This window comes from Saccopteryx leptura, chromosome 5 (genome assembly GCF_036850995.1).
Source record: "Saccopteryx leptura isolate mSacLep1 chromosome 5, mSacLep1_pri_phased_curated, whole genome shotgun sequence".
Lineage (NCBI taxonomy): Eukaryota > Metazoa > Chordata > Mammalia > Chiroptera > Emballonuridae > Saccopteryx > Saccopteryx leptura.
The window spans coordinates 57,798,876-57,819,140 of NC_089507.1; the positions used below are offsets into that span (position 1 = coordinate 57,798,876).

The 20,265-nt window shown below is 40.0% G+C and overlaps 1 protein-coding gene across 2 annotated transcripts in view; it reads right to left on the reverse strand.

The window, feature by feature from the left end:
* CCDC158 (coiled-coil domain containing 158) overlaps positions 1-20,265 on the reverse strand; it is a 75,896-nt gene that overhangs the window by 36,007 nt on the left and 19,624 nt on the right. For both annotated transcript variants that reach the window (XM_066385324.1, XM_066385323.1), the window contains exons 8-12: positions 15,239-15,358; positions 13,231-13,428; positions 11,473-11,955; positions 7,417-7,606; positions 5,445-5,597 (exon numbers count right to left, since the gene is read on the reverse strand). In XM_066385324.1, coding sequence (XP_066241421.1) covers positions 5,445-5,597; positions 7,417-7,606; positions 11,473-11,955; positions 13,231-13,428; positions 15,239-15,358 — 1,144 coding nt within the window. The remainder of the gene's footprint in view (positions 1-5,444; positions 5,598-7,416; positions 7,607-11,472; positions 11,956-13,230; positions 13,429-15,238; positions 15,359-20,265) is intronic.

Here is a 20,265-nt window from a genome sequence, read left to right on the forward strand (position 1 = left end):
TGATATATTAATAGATAAATGTCATTTAATTCCCATTCCTCAAACAGGGCATGGAGACAGTGACTACTAGGACACCACATGGCGTGCACCGAGGGACCTGGGGGAGACGGCCTCACAATCCCCTATACAGGTTTCATGAGAACTGCCCCACCCCCAGTCCTTACAGGTATTTACTGATACACAGCAATAGAAGCAGGGACAAGAATGAGGAAGTTAGGAAGGGGAACTTCTTTAGAGCAGACACAAGAGCAAGGGAGTAGCTCAAATGTCCTCACCAACTGATTAATCAGAATTGCTAATTCTATCCCTACTGTGTCTGTGTTCAGCATTGTCAGTAAAGCCACTGAAAGGCAGAAACCACTGGGCTAATCAAAAGCACGAGGCTAGTGTGTTCCAAAAGGGAAGTTTATTTTAAAAATGCCTGGGTGCAGGCAGGCTGAGACCAGCAGAGTGTATCAGCCCCAAGCTGTGGGAGAGAGCATTAGATATAGGGGCTGCTGTGTGATAAGGTGCCAAAGAACTGTAAAACTTAGTATTGGCAATGCCATTTTAAAGAGGAAAAGTCAGGCTTCTTGCCCCTTTCTTTCTTTGACCGAGGACAAGCTTGTCACCCACTGATGCCCCTGTCACAGCACACCCCAGCCTCAAGTCCAGCGTGAGGCAGCAGAGATGGCTCTGAGCCCAGAGCCTGCAAGCAGGTCCCCTGTGCTAGCTATGACAGGCAGCCCTGTGCCCAAACTATCCAGCTGCCCCAACGCATCCCTCAACAGCTGGTGGGCCAGCCTGACGGAGCCCAGCTCCCTGGAGGACCTGGTGGCCACGGGTGCCATTGGAGCAGTGCTCTTGGTCATGGGCGTGGTGAGTGTTGCGGGCAATGTGTACACACTGGTAGTCATGTGCCGCTTCCTGCAGACCTCGGCCCCATGTCCAGGTTGTCAACTTGGCACTGGACAACCCGCTCTACCTGCTCAGCATCCCTTTCATTGTGACCACCTACATCACCCAAGAACTGACTCCCATGTGGACGGGTCCATACACTGTGATCTTGACCACTCCCACTGCTGCCAAGGTAGAAGGTATACCCTCCTGGGTCCACCACAGCCAGTTGAAGCCCGCAGTGCCAGCAGAAACACCCTCATGGACCGCAGAGACTGACCCCGCCAACCCTTGTAAGTTGACCCTGAGAAAGACGGCATGCCCTGCTCTAGCCACAAACCAGAAGCTGGTTGGTTTATGTATGGCTAATGCCTAAAAGAACTCACTAAGGACCTCCTTTTAATTAGACTTTGGGGAAGGAGGGTGTTGGGCAGATAAAATATATTATGCTCACTTTGTTAAAGACGGTGCTGCCCACGTGGAAGCGGTCTCCCAGATGATATTAGTGTGTGTTGGGGGTGGGCTGTGGGCAGGCAGGATCCTTGTAGCCTGGGGCTTGGTTTTAGGACTAAGCCTTTCCCACCCTTTTTGATGTGGGGTGGTGCAATCCCATCATGCCTTAGATTAGTGACTTCATAATAACTTCCCTATTTTGTATATTGGATTAAAGGTTTTGATTTCTGCACTATAAAGTGGGGCAGACCGGGAGCTTGCTCTCTTGGTTCCTAAGATTAGCATTAGAGCAGAGAGCAGGTTGGAGAGCAGAGTAAGGCCATTTGGAGGAGGCCAGGAGAGGCAGCTAAGATGGCAGAGAAGCCAGTTAGTGCAGAGTTTGTGCAGGGAGAAGGAAGGAGATGGGGAACAAAGGAGAATGAGGCTGGTGAGCTAGAAACTTTTGATTCTAGGAAACTCAGGTCCGTCAGTAGCTTTGTGAGCGCTTAATGAGTGGGTTTTGGAGCCCAGTGTGTGTTTTTACTTGCCCGCCGGATGCAAGCTAGGATTAAAGATGATGGCCCACAGTTCGTGGCTCTATTGTTTCATTACTGTCTGTCCAAATCCAATGCGAACCTGCATGGGCCAGTCGGCTGTGATGATGGCCGTGGCAACTGGCTTTACAGAGGGAAACTGAGGGAAAAGACAGCCAGAACAAGTTGTCTTAAGGTTTGATGCATGTACTGCTATAAGTCATAAAGAAGGGAGGATATCTCCAAAAGGAAGTATACTTTAAACTAAAATTACTTATTGCCAGCTTGGTTGTCACTAAAGGTTAAGATTTTTAAAATTAAAAGTTCTGACTAAAAGGAATTGTATGGTTTTGATAATAAAAGATACAAAATATAGAAATATTTTTGAAAGAAAAAGAAAGTAAGTTGTTATAAAAGCTAGTTATTTCTGCATAGTTAAGAAAGTTTATAAAAATTAAGGGTTTACATAAGTTGCAGAAGGTTTATACAGGTTGCAAGAAATTAATCAGTAGCATTTGTTTCTTCAGTAGACTGTATTACTATTAATGAAAACATCAAGTCTACCTGTTAAATATCTGTTGCATGTTATAGGCTGATATTCCTACTCAACAGCTTCATGCACCTTGTTAAAATGAGTCAAGGATTTGACTCAGGATAAAACCAATGGGGAATGTGATAAGGTGCCAAAGAACTGTAAAACTTAGTACTGGCAATGTCATTTTAAAGAGGAAAAGTCAGGCTTCTTGCCCCTCCTTTCTTTAGAGAATGGAGAGAGAAGAATGTGGGAGTTTCCTGGCTTACAAGAACAACTGGGTCATCTAGTCACAGTTTAACTATAGTTCTCTGAAAGAATAAAGGTTATCTGAAGAACTTCCTTTTCCTTTCAATAAGAGACAATGTTTGCATATCCTACACTGATTTTAACCCCCTCCCCCCCAGTCCTGAGAGTAACAAAGGGATGGGAGGTAGACACTAAAAGATTTGTGAATGTCTTTGATATGTAAAATCACATCACTATTGTGTTACCTTGTAAGTTTTAATATGTAGAAATGTTTTTTTTTAAGTATTTTTTTAGTCTTTATTTATTCATTTTAGAGAGGAGACAGAGAGGAGAGAGAGTGAAAGAGAGAGAGAGAAGGAGGGAGGAGCCGGAAGCATCAACTCTCATATATGCCTTGACTGGGCAAGCTCAGGATTTTGAACCGGTGACCTCAGCATTCCATGTCGACACTTTATCCACTGCGCCACCACAGGCCAGGCTATAGGAATGTTTTTTTATAGATCCTATATGTTGTAACTTTGTTTCCCCTCCTTTTCCCCCAACCTATATGTGATCAAGTCTATATAACTAGCTGCAGGGCTATTTTGCACACACACGATTTGAGTTAGCTATACCCCATGTAAGTCATATGCATCCGGCTTATTAACAAATCTCCTCCTAAAAATTCCTCTGTATCCTGCCTTGGTGTCTCTACATAACTGACGGAATTAAGGTACAATACTTTACAACAGCTGCAGGCACTTGTTGGCATGAGGTTGGATGCATTTGGACATGCTCAGATTAGCTTATCTTGGTTTGCTGCCCTTGGTCACAGACTGTCTCTCTTTCCCAACCCTTAGGTCCCTCCTGATGGCCTTGTCCCAAGGACATTTCTCAGGACCTTCCAAGGGTGAGGGAGTTGCTTAAGGGTAGGAGGAGTTTGGGTAAGGGAGATACTTAATAAAGAAGTTGCCCTTGTGGGAGGTTGGTTGAGGGGAATTTGAGTTGAAAGGGGCTTTGGATTTAAAGGAGCTCTGAACCTAAACCCAACAGCCACTGTGGCTTTTGCCTCAAGGCACTGAACTCTGTCCCTGTTCTCTGTTCTTATTCAGGGCCTCTACAGATAAAAAGTCTGACATCATTTGTTCTGAAGAATTCTGGACTGATTAAGTGGATTGTGGTTAGCCTTCAAAGGTAATTTTCTTATATAAGTCTTCTATACTTTAAGATAATTTTAATCAATAAAAATAAGCATTTGAATGCAAATGCAAGATTACCTAGTTAAAATAATCATTGTAATGTGACTGGGCAGCTGTGGAGATGAGTGGAGGGCACTGAGGAAGGGACTCCATGTGTGTATGTAGGGGAGACAGAGCCCAAATGGGCCTCCTGAGTGACTTCTCCAAACCCCATCACTTTCTTGGTGTGGACCAGCAAAGAATGAGCTGAACCTCTGGGGACTACACAAAATATGGCATGACTTAAAATGTTGCATGCCATCTTTGTGTAGGTGCCATGAGACTCTTCTCCATATGCTCCAACTTTAGGGTGTGCTGCTGAACCAAGTGCAAAAATTAGTCTTTTGACATTAAAAAAATATTGAGAAATAGAAAAATGTAGAATTTACTTAAATATTTATTCTTATAGTCAGCGAATACAGCAATACCAAAAGTATGAATAATATGAAACAGTAAATAACCTTTTCTTTGAATTAATAGGGGCAGCAAGGTAAGGGAACAGATCTAAGTGATAAAAAGGGACCCCTCATCCTAGGAGTTCAATTCCCAGGGCTCTTTCCCAGGAACTGACAATTAGACACAGATATATAATTATTGTAGATAATAAATGTGAAAAATAAGAGGTTGAATGAAAATTATCAATAACTTGTATTTTGTAAAGCCAGTAGCCACGGCCACCGTCACAGCCGCCTGGCCAATCCAGGTTCACATTTGATTCGAACAGATGATAATGAAACAACAGAGCCAAGAACTGGTGGGCCATTAGCTTTAATCCTAGCTTGCACCCAGAGGGTAAGAAATACACACAGTGGGAAAACACTTTCCTTTCCATTCAGGGCTCCCAAAGCCACTGACTTATCCGAGTTTCCTAGAATCAAAGGTTTCTAGCTCACCAGCCTTATTCACCTCTGTTTCCCATCTCCTTCTCTCTGTACAAACTGGCTTCTCCTTCAGCACTCTGCCATCTTGGCTGCTTCTCCTCTCCTCCACGTGACCTTTCTCTGCTCTCCTCCTGCATGGGCTCCTCTGCCCCATTTTATAGTGTAGAAATCAAAACCTTTAATCCAACATACAAACAAGGAAGTCTCTGATACAAAGTCATTTATTTGAGGCATAATGGGATTCCTCATGAGAGTGTACCACCCCCCATCATGCAACAGTCAAGGGTGTGGGGAAAAGCTTAGTCTTAAAACTAAGCCTTAGGCTATAATGACCCTGCCTGCTTACAGCCTGTCCCCCACACCCAATGCAAACTATAAGCGAGCAAACATATACATCATATTTACAAACTTATTTGACCCACATATTTATATCAATATATCCTTAAAAATAATTAATTGGCATTTACCGATATAAAAGTCTGTTAGAAATTATTGAAATAACTACAGGGAAAGAAAGATTCAGGTACTTGAGGGATTAAATTAAGCACATGGCAATCACCTCCCAAAACAAATGAGTAGAACTACTGTTATATAACACCTGTCATTGATATCTCTTGTGTCACGTGGCACCGTGAAGAGATGGCAGGCAAGGTATCCAGGTTTGTGTTTTTAATAAATCTAGATCGATGGAATTAAAAACAAGAGAAAATCTATTAAAGCATACCATGACCATCAGATCCTTCCATGGACTTTAATGTATTTCTTGTTTGTTCGAGTTCAGATTGTGCAGACTTCAATTGCATTTTCAGCTTATTTGTGGTAGTTTCCATTTCTTCACTTTTGTTTCGAGAATTCCTTTTTAAGACTTCATAGTCTTCTGTACAACATGATAATCAATAATAGATTGTTACTTTTTTCTATTTCATTGTTATGAAGTATATTTTATTTGTAATTAATGATCACAGAATTTTAGAGCTGGAAGAGACTTCACCTAGTCTTCATTAGTTACATTGTCATTTGTTACAGAAATAAGATGTCCCTACATACACATTTCCAGGGATCTGTTTCTTTTTAAAATCTGCATAGGTGGATTTTACCCACTTACTATTCACTGCTTTTCTCAGCCTGTGCAATTGACTCATATCTATTTCATTTAAACCTTTTTCATGGATTATCATATCCACTAAAATAGATTTAACCACCTTCTGTATGAGATAGATCTCCATGAAACAGTAAGTAACCTGAGGCTGTCACATGTGTTATCTGATTTTTTATCTCCAGTAACTATCAAGATACCTGGCATGTATTCATCATTCAAACACAAGAATATACACACACTCAACTATCTATTTATATTAATATATTTATAGATGATAGATTTACATATACAGTGAACAGACAGAGCTAAGACCTCTTTGTTGAGATCTCTGTCTATCCAGCCATTTCTATGTGGATGCTCTGGTGTCACTCAAACCAACTGTCTCATACTAACGGCATCTCACTTTCCCATCAAACTTGCCTCTCCTTCCAGTTTCCCTCTCTCAGCTGTTGGATCATTGCTTTCCCAGTAATTCACACTTAAAACCTGAATGGCCCCCTGACCACTCCAATCATTAAGTACTGTTGACTCAATCTCCAAAAATATTCTGAATTCTTCATTCTCCTCTTATTCTTACTGCCACTGCATTAGTTCAAGTTCTCATCATACTTCCCTGACACCCTGCAAAATCCTCTCTAACTGGTTCACCTCTGTCCCCTTGGTCTTGCCTTTCTCTATTTACTCGGAGACACTGTTCTTCTAAAAGGTAAATTTGATGACAACAATCTCTTACTTAGTATCTGTTGTTGGCTCCACATTGTCTGGCTCTGCCTATCTATTCTGCCTCATTTTCACATTTTACTCCAACAAATACTTCTGAAGTCACATTATGTTATTTCATGCCTTCATGGTTTTGCCCATTGTGTTCTTTCTGCCTGGATTGCCCTTCCACCTCTCTTTCATCTGCCAAATTCCCTTTTCCCCTTCAAACCTAGTACTGATGACAGCTCCTGTAGGAGGCTGATTCTCTACCGTCTCCTCCATCTGCACTTAGCGAACATCCACTGAGCCTCACTCACTGTACTGCAACCCATTCTGTGTAGTCTGGCTACCAACTAGCTGGGAGCCTCACTGTTGTGTTTCTAGGGCTTATCCTAGTATCTGGCTTAGTAAATGCTCAGGAACAATTGAGAGAGAGAGAGAGAGAGAGAGAGAGAGAGAGAGAGTATGGGAAGCAAATAATGCCTACACCATTATGTGACCAAGAAGTGTTTCATTTTTAAATTTAAAGGCCTTGGATTTTTCCTTTCAAGAAATTTGCCTAAGTCTGTTCACACATGTTGCTTCAATGTTAAACCTCTGATCAGGTGTTTTACTCAGTGGACTCAAGGTTTCCATTTCCCTCACTCTTCTCTTGGAAACTCAATGAAGAATTTCATGGACACTGAGGGCTGACTAAAATGAACAGTTAATAAGGAAAAGATCTGAAAGCTCTTCAGGATTTCAGGCCCTGAAGGACCTCCACTGCAGCATATTCAATCCATATTTGTGATGTGTGATAAAGAACTATTCTTCTGCAATAGTCCTAGTAGCCACATCGAACTTCACTGATAGAGCTATTTTTTTTTTTAGCAGAATTTGAACTGAAGTAACATACCTGTAAGACTGTTGAACTGGGTCCTAATAGTTTTCACCTCATTCAGTAATTGGTCTCTCTCTTGTTTGATGTCCTTCACTGCACGGAGCCGCTCAGAGCCTGCGTTCACCAGCTTCACCTTCTCCAGCTCCAGGTCACTCACTCTGGCCTCGAGCTCTCGGATCTTTGCATCTTTTTTATCTTTTAAAATCTAAGTATAGTGATAATTACAATGAGTGGAGTAAGAAATAAAAATTATATGCATATATAGTTATAACATTGTCTTAATATCCTATCTATCTATCTATCTATCTATCTATCTATCTATCATCTATCTACATATAAAGCGTCAATAGAGTAAGTGGGAAAACAAAGGCCATATTTTACCTTTCATTTAACCTTAGATGTCTATTCTGCATATGCTTGTGCCACTAGCCATATGTGACTATTGTGTACTTGAAATTTGGCCAATCTAAGCAGAGGTGTTTTATAAATGTAAAATACACCATATTTCAAAGGCTTTATATTTTTATTATATATTTTTTTTATGAAAATTTTTTTTAAATTTAATTAATTTTGTTTACATAGATTCTAGGGTCACCCCGAATGCATCCCCCCTCCCCCCTATTCCCCTCAACATCTCCCCTGCCCCCCTCCCAACAGCACCCTCCCCCTTCCCTTCAGGTTTATCCCATCCTATCATCCCCTTTCCCTCTGTCCTCTTTTCCTCTGGTCCCTTTGATCCCTCCTCTGTCTCAATTTTGTTCCTCAGTTCTCATTATTCCTTGGAGGCAGAGAAAGGCTTTATATTTTTTAAAATGTAAAATATCTCCATTTTAATCATGGAAATAATATACTGATTGCAATATAAAACCATTATATTTTTGATATGCTGAGTTAAAAATGTTACTAATTTCACCAATTTTTTTGTGTCCACTAGAAATTTTAAAAATATGTGGTTCACATTATATTTCAAGCAGACAGAGCCAGCCTAGATGCTCTGAAATGCTGTTTGAAAAAACCTTTTTATCAAAATGAATTTCTACTGTGTAGTGTATATTTCTTCAAATATTAATATAGGTATAGATATAAAAGTGTGTGTGTGTGTGTGTGTGTGTGTGTGTGTGTGTTTCTGTGATTACACTTAATTTTTTTAATTTACTTTTTTGGTCCTGAGATCGTTCCCTCAAATCAAGACCTGTTGGTCTTAAATATAATTAGGCATACCTCATTTTATTGCCCTTTGTTATGTTGTACTTCATAGATGTTGTGTTTTTTATAAACTGAAGACAAGCCTTTCCATCAGCAAAAATATTACAACTTGCTTCGTTGTGATACTTCACTGTGGTGGCCTGGAACCAAACCCATAATATCTCTGAGATGTGCCTGTGACAGTCACTCCCACACCACCTGGGATCGAATCCCAAGGTAGGGTTGCTCACAGGCAAGTTATTTAATGTCTCCATGTCCCGGTTTCTTCCTCTGCAAAATGGGATAATAATGTACCCATCTCATAAGGTTTTTGTGATTAAACTGATTTATTTTTGAGAGTATAAGACTCAAAAGATAGAGCAAAAAAGGACAAAAAAAAACCCAAAAATCTCATGGACACGGACAACATTGTGGTGACTGCCAACAGGAGGGGGAGAGGAGAGTACAAGGGAGATCAGGGGTGATGGACGAAGACCAGACTTGAAGGGGTGAACACACAATAGGGTGCACAGACGTGTGCTGTAGAATTGGACACCTGAAACCTGTACAATTATGTTAATCAGCGTCACTCCAATAAATTTAATTAAAAAACTCAATAGGGTCTTCCATTTGTTTGTACTATTAACAATACTAGAAATCCTTCTCTTTTCTTTTTTTTTTTTTTTTTTATTATTATTATTTTTTTTCATTTTTCTGAAGCTGGAAACGGGGATAGACAGTCAGACAGACTCCCGCATGCGCCCGACCGGGATCCACCCGGCACGCCCACCAGGGGCGGTGGTCTGCACCCCAGGGGGCGATGCTCTGCCCATCCTGGGCGTCGCCATATTGCGACCAGAGCCACTCTAGCGCCTGAGGCAGAGGCCACAGAGCCATGCCCAGCGCCCGGGCCATCTTTGCTCCAATGGAGCCTTGGCTGCGGGAGGGGAAGAGAGAGACAGAGAGGAAAGCGCGGCGGAGGGGTGGAGAAGCAAATGGGCGCTTCTCCTATGTGCCCTGGCCGGGAATCGAACCCGGGTCCTCCGCACGCTAGGCCTCCTTCTCTTTTCTTTAGTAAGAAGGTGGAACAATCATCTTCTCTCCTCTAATATGTTCTACAAACCTATTCTAAAATTTTATTATAAGTGTTGGCCATTAAGATGCCTTTCAAAGTCTCTTTCCTGGTGAGTTTGGCCATTAAAAAAATTCTAACAATATAATTAAGCAAAACTTTAACACTAGAAAATTCTAGTTTTTTTAATGCAATTAACTTGTACATCTCCATAAGATAATAGGTAATAATCTATAGTTGGTCCTATTTTTAGAATAAGGAAACTCAGGCGTCCAAAGTTTATGTAAGAGCTATGGTTATCAGAGGCAAGGGATGGGGGGAATTGGGTGAAGGTGGTCCAAAGGTACAATACAAACTTCTAGTCACAAGCTAAACAAGTACCAGGAATGTAATGAACACCACGATGACTGTCGTTAACACTGCTGTATACTATACTGAAGAGTGCCTGAGAGTAGAACCTACAAGTTCTCAGCACAGGGAGAAAAACATTGTTTTCTTTCTTTTTTTTTTGGTATCTATATGAGATGATAAATATTAACTAAACTTATTGTGGTAATCACTGCACAATATATGTAAATCAAATCATTAGGCTGTAGACTTAAACTTATGCAGTGTCAATCACATGTCAGTAACTGGAAAAAAAATGTGTGATTTGTGTATTATTAGCTACCAAGGCAGAGATACAGGTAACATAAAGCTTAGGAAACCAAATGTTTAAAAAATTCACTCAGTAGTTTTAAATGCTGATGACTATTTCCTGAGCATCTGCTGGGCAAAAGGCACAGACATGGGACAGGGGTACAAGGATGAATAAGATGCATCCCCTGCTTGAAGAAGTCTGCGGTCTTAAGGGGAAGAGGACACACGACTATTTAAATACACACACAGTGCAATATAGAATGTGATCTAGTGAGATGAGATTTAGGCGGAGAATGGAATGGGGAAGGGAGTTAATATTTTCTAAACATCGTCTATAGGCTAGGAACTAAGTGCTTGATATAAAATTTCTCATCTAAGCCTCAGGTAATCCAGTAAGGCTGTTCAAATTTTTGTTGTTATTTTGTTTTGGTTTTTGGTTTCCTTTTGTTTTACAGTATAGAAGCCAAGATTCAGCAAACAGTCCAGTGTTTTTCACTGACTGAGTGGTGAGAGATGTGGTGCAAATTTAGGTCTGTCTGAAGAGGGAGAAAAACCTTCCATCTGTGGGGTCAGAAAAGGCTTCAGGAAGAAGCTGCGCATCTTCTGATTGTTTTCTCTTTTGTACAGGTAGTTATGAGACATTGTTGGGCCACTCCTTTTGAAATCTGATGAAAGTATGAATACTTTCTCACAAAAAACATACATATGCACATACACCCAAATACCTTCAAACAATTTCAGAGTGTCCACAGACCATCTTTACACAACCCCTTTTCAGTAAATTAGGTCATACTTATTTTTCTTTCTCTCTCTCTAACTAGAGGGTTTATATCAAAGGCCTCTTTGTAGATACTCAGTTAAGTAAGTTATTTATTTTGAGGCTCACTCTGTAGGTCATACTTATTTTTTTTTAATTTATTTATTCATTTTTTTAGAGAGGAGAGGGAGAGACAGAGAGAGAGAGGAGAGACAGAGAGAGAGAAGGGGGGAGGAGCTGGAAGCATCAACTCCCATATGTGCCTTGACCAGGCAAGCCCAGGGTTTTGAACCGGCGACCTCAGCATTTCCAGGTCGACGCTTTATCCACTGCGCCACCACAGGTCAGGCCAGGTCATACTTATTAATGGAGAAAACTTTTCAGAAACAAAACCACACACATTCAACCTTGTACAGACCTTAACTTCCTGTAGCTCCAGCCTCCTATCATTAATCTCTTTCTCAAGCTGAGCTTTCTCTACTTGAATAGCACCGGCTGTTCGTCCATGCTGGCCCACCAACTGCGTCATGTTCTCGATCTGCTGTCGCAGAATCTCGATCACCCTGTCCCTTTCGGCCATCTGTAGCCTGAGCGCCTCGCACTCTGTCTGCACGTTCCGGAGGTGATCCCCTTCGTTTTTCAGGTGCTGCAGCTCCTGCAGTTTCAAGTCTACCCGGGAGCGGAGCTTGGTGATCTCTGCGTTGGTGGCCTCGATGGCTCTCTCTTTCTCCTGGAGGGAAGCTGTCAAGTCCGACACAGTCCGCTCGGAGCTCTCCAGGGTCATTTTCTTGGCTGTCAACTCTTCTACGACTTTGCGGAGCATCTCTTTGGTGGATTCGAGCTGAGCAGTCAAGGAGGACACTTTTTCTAGACTTTCATTTTTTCCCTGAATTGCTGCCATCTGATTGTTAAAGAAAAAACAATTTCATGGATTTGGGCAAACAGGTAGAGGCAACCTCAAGAGATATAACAGGTTAGCTCAAAAACATGAAATCACATGCAGACATGCCAGGGTTGCAGATCCGGTCCCTGGTCAGGGCACATACAAGAATCAACCAATGAGTGCATAAATGAGTGGAATGACAAATCGATGTTTTTCTCTCTCTCAAAATTAATAAAAACAAATTAATATGAAATCATTCAGATAATATCAACTTAGACTGACTCAAATTGTTTTGCTGTCAGAACTCCATATAGATCATGCGTTAATTAATTAGGCCCACGTGAAGAGGCCTTAATTAATATAATGCTCTTCCAAAATTGTTTTCTAGTATGGGGACCTTATAGGAAGATTCCTCTGAGGATGTTTTCTGTACCAATTTAAATTAAGATAACACTGGCATTAGGGGGAAGAGTGGAAGGATTGTAGATAACCACCCATTTCCCTTCAATCTGCTCCTTAATTCTACCTATTAGGGAAATGTAAGGAATGGTTTTTATTCAATGTACATTCACATTCTCTGGTCCTCAGTAGGAAAACAGTAAGATTCTAAACTACAATGACTTCTTTCAACTTTCTTCCTCTGCATGTTGGGCCAGAGAATAGGAAAATAGGCTTTGTTTGGGTCTAAGCCAAGACTGGTCCCTTTGGTTTGCTTTCACCCTTGGGTAGTTAATGTTTTGTGGGATGTTATTTACATCTCCGTGGCAGCAAGTGGCAATGGAACCATGTCCCTCCAGTGTGGAAGGTGCACTGCTGTAATAGCATATTCCACATTTCCCTGCTGGGGCACTGAAGGAAGTGCACCCTTCCTGTGTACAGATCAGTCTCAATCCTGTTTGGGGAAAAATAAAAACAAAATCAAAGAAACAGCTCTTGGAAACCTTCAACCCTGCTGTTCCTAAGATCCCCCTATGGTTTGATGCTCTTCTGAAATAAGCAATTATTAGGGTACCAATTTCTAGGTAAAAATAAAAAGGCAACTGAATGGGAGTTTCATTACTGAACAATATACAAAAATGAGAAAAAGCTCAACATTTTTAATTTAGTAAGTAGTCAAAAATATTAAAATAATAGGTTTTTACAACTTTCTCATAGAAGCTACAGCTCGACGTTAGAGCTATTTTAGGCCCATACATATTTTCATCTATTTATTTTTTAAACGCTCTACCAATAAGACATAACCAACCCCCCCCCCCCAGACCCCATGGGGAAGCCGTCCAGGCCCCGCCCCACCTGCCGCTCCATCTGGCCCTGACACTCGCTCTTCATGGCCTTGAGCAGGGCTTCCAGGCGCTGCAGCTCCATGTTCCGGTCGTCCAGCTCGCGGCGCAGGTGGTCGATGGTGATGCTATTGCCGGTGTCCCGGTCCCACAGCCGCTTATTCTGCTCCTTCTCCAGACTCAGCTCCTTCTCTCTCTTATGCAGATCAGCCTACGGCAAGTGAGGTATGTTTCCCCCCTTAGTATTAAATCATTCAAAGAAGACTCTATGTTCCTTACGTCACCTTTGAAGTCTGTACGTGATTTGAGAAGACTTTGGTTTGGGATTCGATTACTTTTTAATGGCTTGATTAAGAACATGTTCTAGAAAAAAAATGTTAACATTTTGCTTACTTGTAATTTTTAGCTTTACAAGTCAATCTCAATGAACTGGACCCCAAATAATAGATAACGAAAAGGAAAATACAGTAGATTCTTAAAGTCATCTGTTTTTACGTTTTGAATTTTTCAACAAAGGTATTATGTTTCATATCAAGTGCACTCTTGTGATAAAGAAATGCTCAAAATGTTGAAGGAATAGCAATAGTAATTTATGTGCTGATTTGGATATGCAGAATAATGCTTGGTCCTGGGATGGGAGGAGCAGTTGGGCTGTGAATAGAATTACCTCCCTCTTTAATTACTAAAAAAAAAATACATAATGTAGTGTGTATCCACCGTTATCAAAAACTCAATAGAGCAGGAGACACAAAGTTTCATAGACCTTAAAGAACTTATTACCCAAAGAGAAAAAGGGGACAAACACAAATAACTGGAAGTGGCTTTTCATTAGGACAGAGCTAGGGACTAGCAGAGAGAACCCACTATGGAGATCAAAATTCTCTGGGAAGGGATTTGAGTTGGACCTCGGAAACAGTTTGGAGATGAGGAGATTAGAAGAAGGGACTGGCAAGGCACGTGTGTGGTTTACTGGGAACACTGGGTGTATGTAGAGAAAGGCGGGAAAGGTTAACTGGGGCCAGGCCATGAACAGTCTCGAAGGCAGGGAGTCAGACCTTATGGGGAAAGTAATTTTTGAGCTGAAGGCTGACACAATTGGGGCTGTATTTTAGAAGGATGACTGTGGCAGCGCTTCCAGGCTGGACTTAGGAGGGGAGAAAGTGGCCTGAGGAACCGAGGAAGGGAGCACCATGCTCCAGATGTAATGGGGGGCGTTTGGATGACAAGGGCAGAGCTGGTAAAAACGAAAGGAGGAGATGGATCTTAGGATCTTTCAGACATTTAATTTTCATTTGTTTGAAATCAGATATGAGGACACTGGGAAACACACAATAGGCAGGAAAGAGGAGAAAGGCTCGCCCCAGGTCTGGAGCTTCACACACAGTGCCGGCTCCATCTTTGGCCAAACTGCCCATGCCCCTGTCGGCCTATGACAAGTGGCGCTCCCAGCAGAGCCCAGCGTGCCCCAGGAGGGGTTGCTGGTGAGAGGGAGATGTACTCTACTGCACTGCCAGTACCGCACAAAGGAGCGCCATCATTTCCTTTCTCTAAATTTCTCAGCCTGCAGCACCTCTAACAGAGTGCAGGGGCTGGTTCACAGTGATCAGATTCCATTTTCTTTCTTTCCATTTTTAAAAATATTTAACCTGAATTTCCATTCTAGTTTTCTATGTACATAATTTGTATGTGTTTGAAATGTTGTTTTGCTTTGAAATGAACACTTGACACTACTTCAATTTTGCAGAATACAGTAACTAGTTGAAAGACTATGGCCCTTTGAAGATCAGCTTCACCTAAGTTTTAAGCCATAACAGTTCTACGTAAGGAAAGAAATAGGTAAAGTATGGAATATTATGTTTTATATGTAAAGCTTGAATAATGTCTAAGACATTCTATCGTGTATGTATATACAAAATATTTTGAAAATTTTTTAATTTTATAAATGAAAATAGCCTTGTGAAATATTCTGGTGAAAAAGTTTTCAGAATTATAGTCATTCAGATTTTAGAACATAATCTCACCAAGAGCTTTTGAAGTTGATCGTCCAAATTTCCAGATTCCTGGCTGAACTGGTCTCGTTCTGTCCGTGCCTCAGTCAGCTCTGAGTTGGCAAGGACTAACTCCTTCTCCAGCTCTTCTATCTAAAACGGAAGCACAAATCACATAGCCTGACTGTGTCAGTGGGTAATATAAAATAAATATTGTCTTTGGAAAATAAATATTATCTAGGGGCAAAAACAAAACTTTATTGTGATGTGTTTTTGCAAAGTTTTCTCAGCTTAAGATATATGTAGAATTCACACATATAAAATTAGCCAAATAAAATATTCAAGATTTAGCTTCTCTGAATATATGTTCTATAATTTGATATTTAAGGAAGCTTGATGTGGCACAAGTACATTCTACAGCACCTACACAAATGAAATGCATTATACTTAGAACTGTTTTGTTTCAAAATATCAGAGTATCAATAACAAAAGGTTTTGACTATAAAAGAATAAATGGCCACAAGTTTTTAGTTATTGTTATTATTACATAGTCACTATTTTGAAAGGGTGACTATATATTATATAAATATATTAATATATTTATATACATATTATATATCCCAATCCTTGTTTTCTTTAGAAAATGGGTCAAGCATCAGTTTTAAAGGGTTGTTACAGGTGTATTTTTCTTCATAGACAGGGCAGCTATTTGACCTGTGTGGCTCTGCATTTCAATGACCTGCCGGAAGGGCCATTGCTGTTAGTAGCATTCCTACGGCTCTTGCCCTGCAGGTGCAGAGCAGGCTAAGAGCTCAAGGTCTCAGAGGACGGAGACTGGGTTTAGATTTTACCTGAGCCACAGAAATTCAAAATTTAGATATTGATATATTAAACTAATAAGAACATGTTGCTACTTAGTGTTATGTAATATTACCTGATCTTTAATGTGATACCTATAATACTATTTCATCATCTACTTTTCAGTAATAAGATATCTTTCTATGTCTGTTCTAATGCTACATATCTTTTCTTACTTCTAAGGTATCTCTGCAACAGGCTTCCAAAACTATATCAAGAATAAAATTTATTGACTGGTTTGGATGATGAATTGTGATTAAACTTTCTTAAAGAATATATGAGCAAGACTAACATTTTTTGATGACTATTTTTACCTAGATAGGTTCATTTAAGATCTTAATTTATTAATTTTACAGATATTTATTAATCCTATTATACATACACACAATGCAACTGTTTTTGATAAGTAAATATGAATACATAGAAGTTGTATATATCTTTTTATCTACACATACCTATATGACTTAAGAAAGTACTAACATAGGATTATCAAACAGTTTCACATTTACCTACAGGGTAGTATCACAGCCTACAGGAAATGGGATATAAATTTTAATATTTACATTGGATTTATTTTAAAACTGACTTTGTCTTTACTTTGATTGTATGTTATCTGTAAGAAAGTATTTCACAAGAATTAGATATACATAAAACATTAGGTTACTGGTAGAAATGTGTTCATAGACTAATAATCTGACAAACTATTTTCACTGTGCCCCTCAGGGGACATATATAGAAAAAAGCCCCACCACAACTCAACCTCTATAGCACAAATAGCTTCCTAAGGAAAATGAATGAATAATATCAATTTCTATCGTCCCTTTAGCTCTATTATTGGGAAAGACTAAGTCAGCACACACTTAGTAAAAACATTAGGAATACTTAGAAAAAAACCACTAACTTTTACTTTGGGTAAACAAATGTGATCAGAGAGGCAATACGATCAAGCTGAGAGTCAAACATCTCAAGTTCTGACCCAGGTCTGTCACATAATCTCTCTGTGAGTCTCAGTTTTGTTCATTTATAATTTGAAAAAAATATTCATAATGATCTATTCAACTCCTTTCAATTCTGCTTCTTCTTTATTGATAAAGCTGAAATTTTATATTTTCCCCTCTATTCTTGGAAACAAAATATGATTAAAGAAACTATATTTTGGGCTTTGAATTTAATAAGAACACTTTTGATTTGAAAAGTTATTCATATGACTAAAACATTTTCTACTCCTAGCTAGCCTAGCATAGAACCATTTCTGTCTTTGAACTGAGTGTATATGTGCTTTAAAAGATTAAATTAAGATTGCTATTTTATGTCTGTTTTGATTTTTAAAAAATTCTAGATGACTATTTCATAACATCAAACTTGATGGTAAAAATCTATGAGACCAAAATTTTGAAAAGGAAATTTAAAAAAAAGCCACGTCTTATCTTTCCATGTACATGTAAGTGACAGAAGTCCCTCCAGACCCCTGCGGGAACATTTGTTTTGTCGTTGTCAGTACTGACTCAGCTGCTATCGCTCTGCTTTTACCTTTCACTTTTTAGAGTAAAAGTATTTAAATCAATCAATCAATCAATCAATTAATCGAAAAGATAAATGGAGAGTGAAAGGGAAAACCACTCAAGTAGCAGCTGAGCTGATACAAACAGCTATAAAAACACCATTAAAAAAGCCTTTGAAAATGTCCAGAATAAATACTGGCATCTGAGATGTATTTGAGGTGTTTGTTTTTTTTTCTTTTTAAATAGCAGCCCTGGTTTTCCTTTTCACCATCTATGAATCATTTTGTTTTGGATCACTGGACAAACAAGTACTGGGATCTCATTCTAACCTTACAGTGATTTTAGAGAGATTACCAATTGTGCTTAATTGGAGCGTTTGTTTTCTGTGCTCAAAAAGACCCAGAACTGGGATAAGTAGGGTGCGGGGTGCTGCAGACCAGCACGGGGTGCATCGGCAGGACGACGCAAAAAGTTTGCACGGACTCTTCCAGCACAGGATATGGCTCCACCCAGTGCTACCGAATCTTCACATTTTGAGTATGAAATTCAGCCCCAAATGTTTTTAGAGTAGGAAAAATCAACTTATAACTAAGGTCATGAGATATTTTTGTTGTCAAAAAGCGAAAGTTAAGAGTAAAGCCAAATCTACAGAGCCAATACTGACAGCTTCTACTGGTCCGAATTCGCAAGGGGGAGCTCTGGAGGCTCTCCTAAAATGAAAAGAGAAGAATAGGAAAAGGTATTACAGCAAAACACTTTTGTAAGCTACAAAAGCTGTGTCTAAAGTTTTCTTCAAAACAGTGTCCATTTTTATCAACATGAAAATACTTTCATTAATCTGAAGAGAAACACTGCCCTCCTAAAAAAGCTTTCTCACAATTTCTGCATTCTAGTCGGAAAAGTTTTGTTCAGACCTGTCGTGTCACCACTTTTAAAAAAATAATGAATACTTTTTTCTGAAGGAGTAAGGCAGGGGTCGGGAACCTTTTTGGCTGAGAAAGCCATGAACGCCACATATTTTAAAATGTAATTCCGTGAGAGCCATACAATATGTATGGCTAATTACACTAAATACAAGTAAATGTGTACATTTTATGTAAGACCAACACTTTTAAAGTACAATAAGTCTCTGAATTCATTTTAATAACGTTGTTATGTTGTTGCTAACCAGTGATGAATTAAGTACTTCTTACCATTATTAATGTGACCTCTGGTGCTGCATGGTTTTGCTGATGGCTTTGTAGTCTGGTTAATACATGGTGAGGTTAAGCTTCATGCAGGCATTGAGATTTCCATCCATTAAACGTGATCGTAGGTTGGTCTTAATGTTCTTTAGATGTGAGAAAGACTGCTCACATGCATACGTAGAGCCAAACATTGTCAGTAGAGCAATACTCATATGCGACAGTGTGCGGTATGTGACGGGAAGCGCGTTCCAAGTTTTGACAATCAGCTGGTCTGCAGGTTGAAGTTTTTTCATTTCTCCCCACTTGTGTTTGCTCACCAACTCTGCTTGCTGTCGTGCAAGTCCGGATTTCGCTCAGACAAGCTGTGAAACGGCTGAGCACCTTCCCTCCTGACAACCAACGCACATTGCTGTGCAGAAGCAGACCAGGATAATTATTCCCAACTTCATCCAGCAGTGTTTTAAACTGGTGATCATTTAAAGCTTGGGCAACAATAAAGTGGACTACCCGAATGACCAGCGACATCACCTCCCCAAGCTGCTCGCCACACATCTGAGCACAAAGCTCCTCCTGATGTAGGATGCAGTGAAAACTTAGGATGGGTCTCATTTCATGTTCACAAAGAAACAATACGAATCCTCTGTTTTTCCCCACCATGCACAGAGCACCATCAGTACACACCAAAATAAGTTTATCTATCAGTAGATTTTTTTTTTTAGCGAACTCAGTGAAAGACTTGAATAAATCCTCCCATCTTGTTGTCTCTTTCATAGGCAAAACAGTAAGACTTTCCTCATGTAGTGTCTCACTGACAGCATATCTTGCAATCATGCTGAACTGGGATAAATGGCTTACGTCTGATGACTCATCCAAAGTGAGAGAAAAGAAGGGTGCTGCATTTATGTCCTTCACTTGTGTTGCCTCAATTTGATTTGCCATCATGATGGTACGATCGTGAACAGTTCTTGACAGAGGCATGTCTTTTATTTGTTTGATTATCTTGTCTTTATCGAAAAGGCATCAAAAAGTTCATTGGCAACATCAAGCATGAATGTTTTGGCATTCTCCCCATCTGTGAATGGCTTTCCGTTTCTCACAATTGTTAAAGCACCAGCAAAGCTAGCCGAATTCCAGTCACCTTGTTGGGTCCAAACACGGAGTTGCTGCTGACTAGCTTGCACTCTGCATAGTAGCTCTTGACATGCTTTCTTCCTACTGTCCCCGCTGAATATTTTGATGCAAAGGTAGTATGGCGTGTGTTGAAGTGCCGCTTTATATTTGACCATTTCATCGATGCAATTTTATCATTGCATATTAGACACATTGCAGAACCTGCTCTCTCCACAAAGGCAAATTCCTCTGTCCATTCCTGCTGAAAAGTACGATACTCCTCATCTTTTTTTCTTTTAGCCATCTTCTTCGTTGAAAGGGTTTCTGCAATTAGCTAGCTGACTACTTGATTAAAAGGAGGGAAGTTTACTTCCTGACCTCACAATGACCTGTGTACATTACG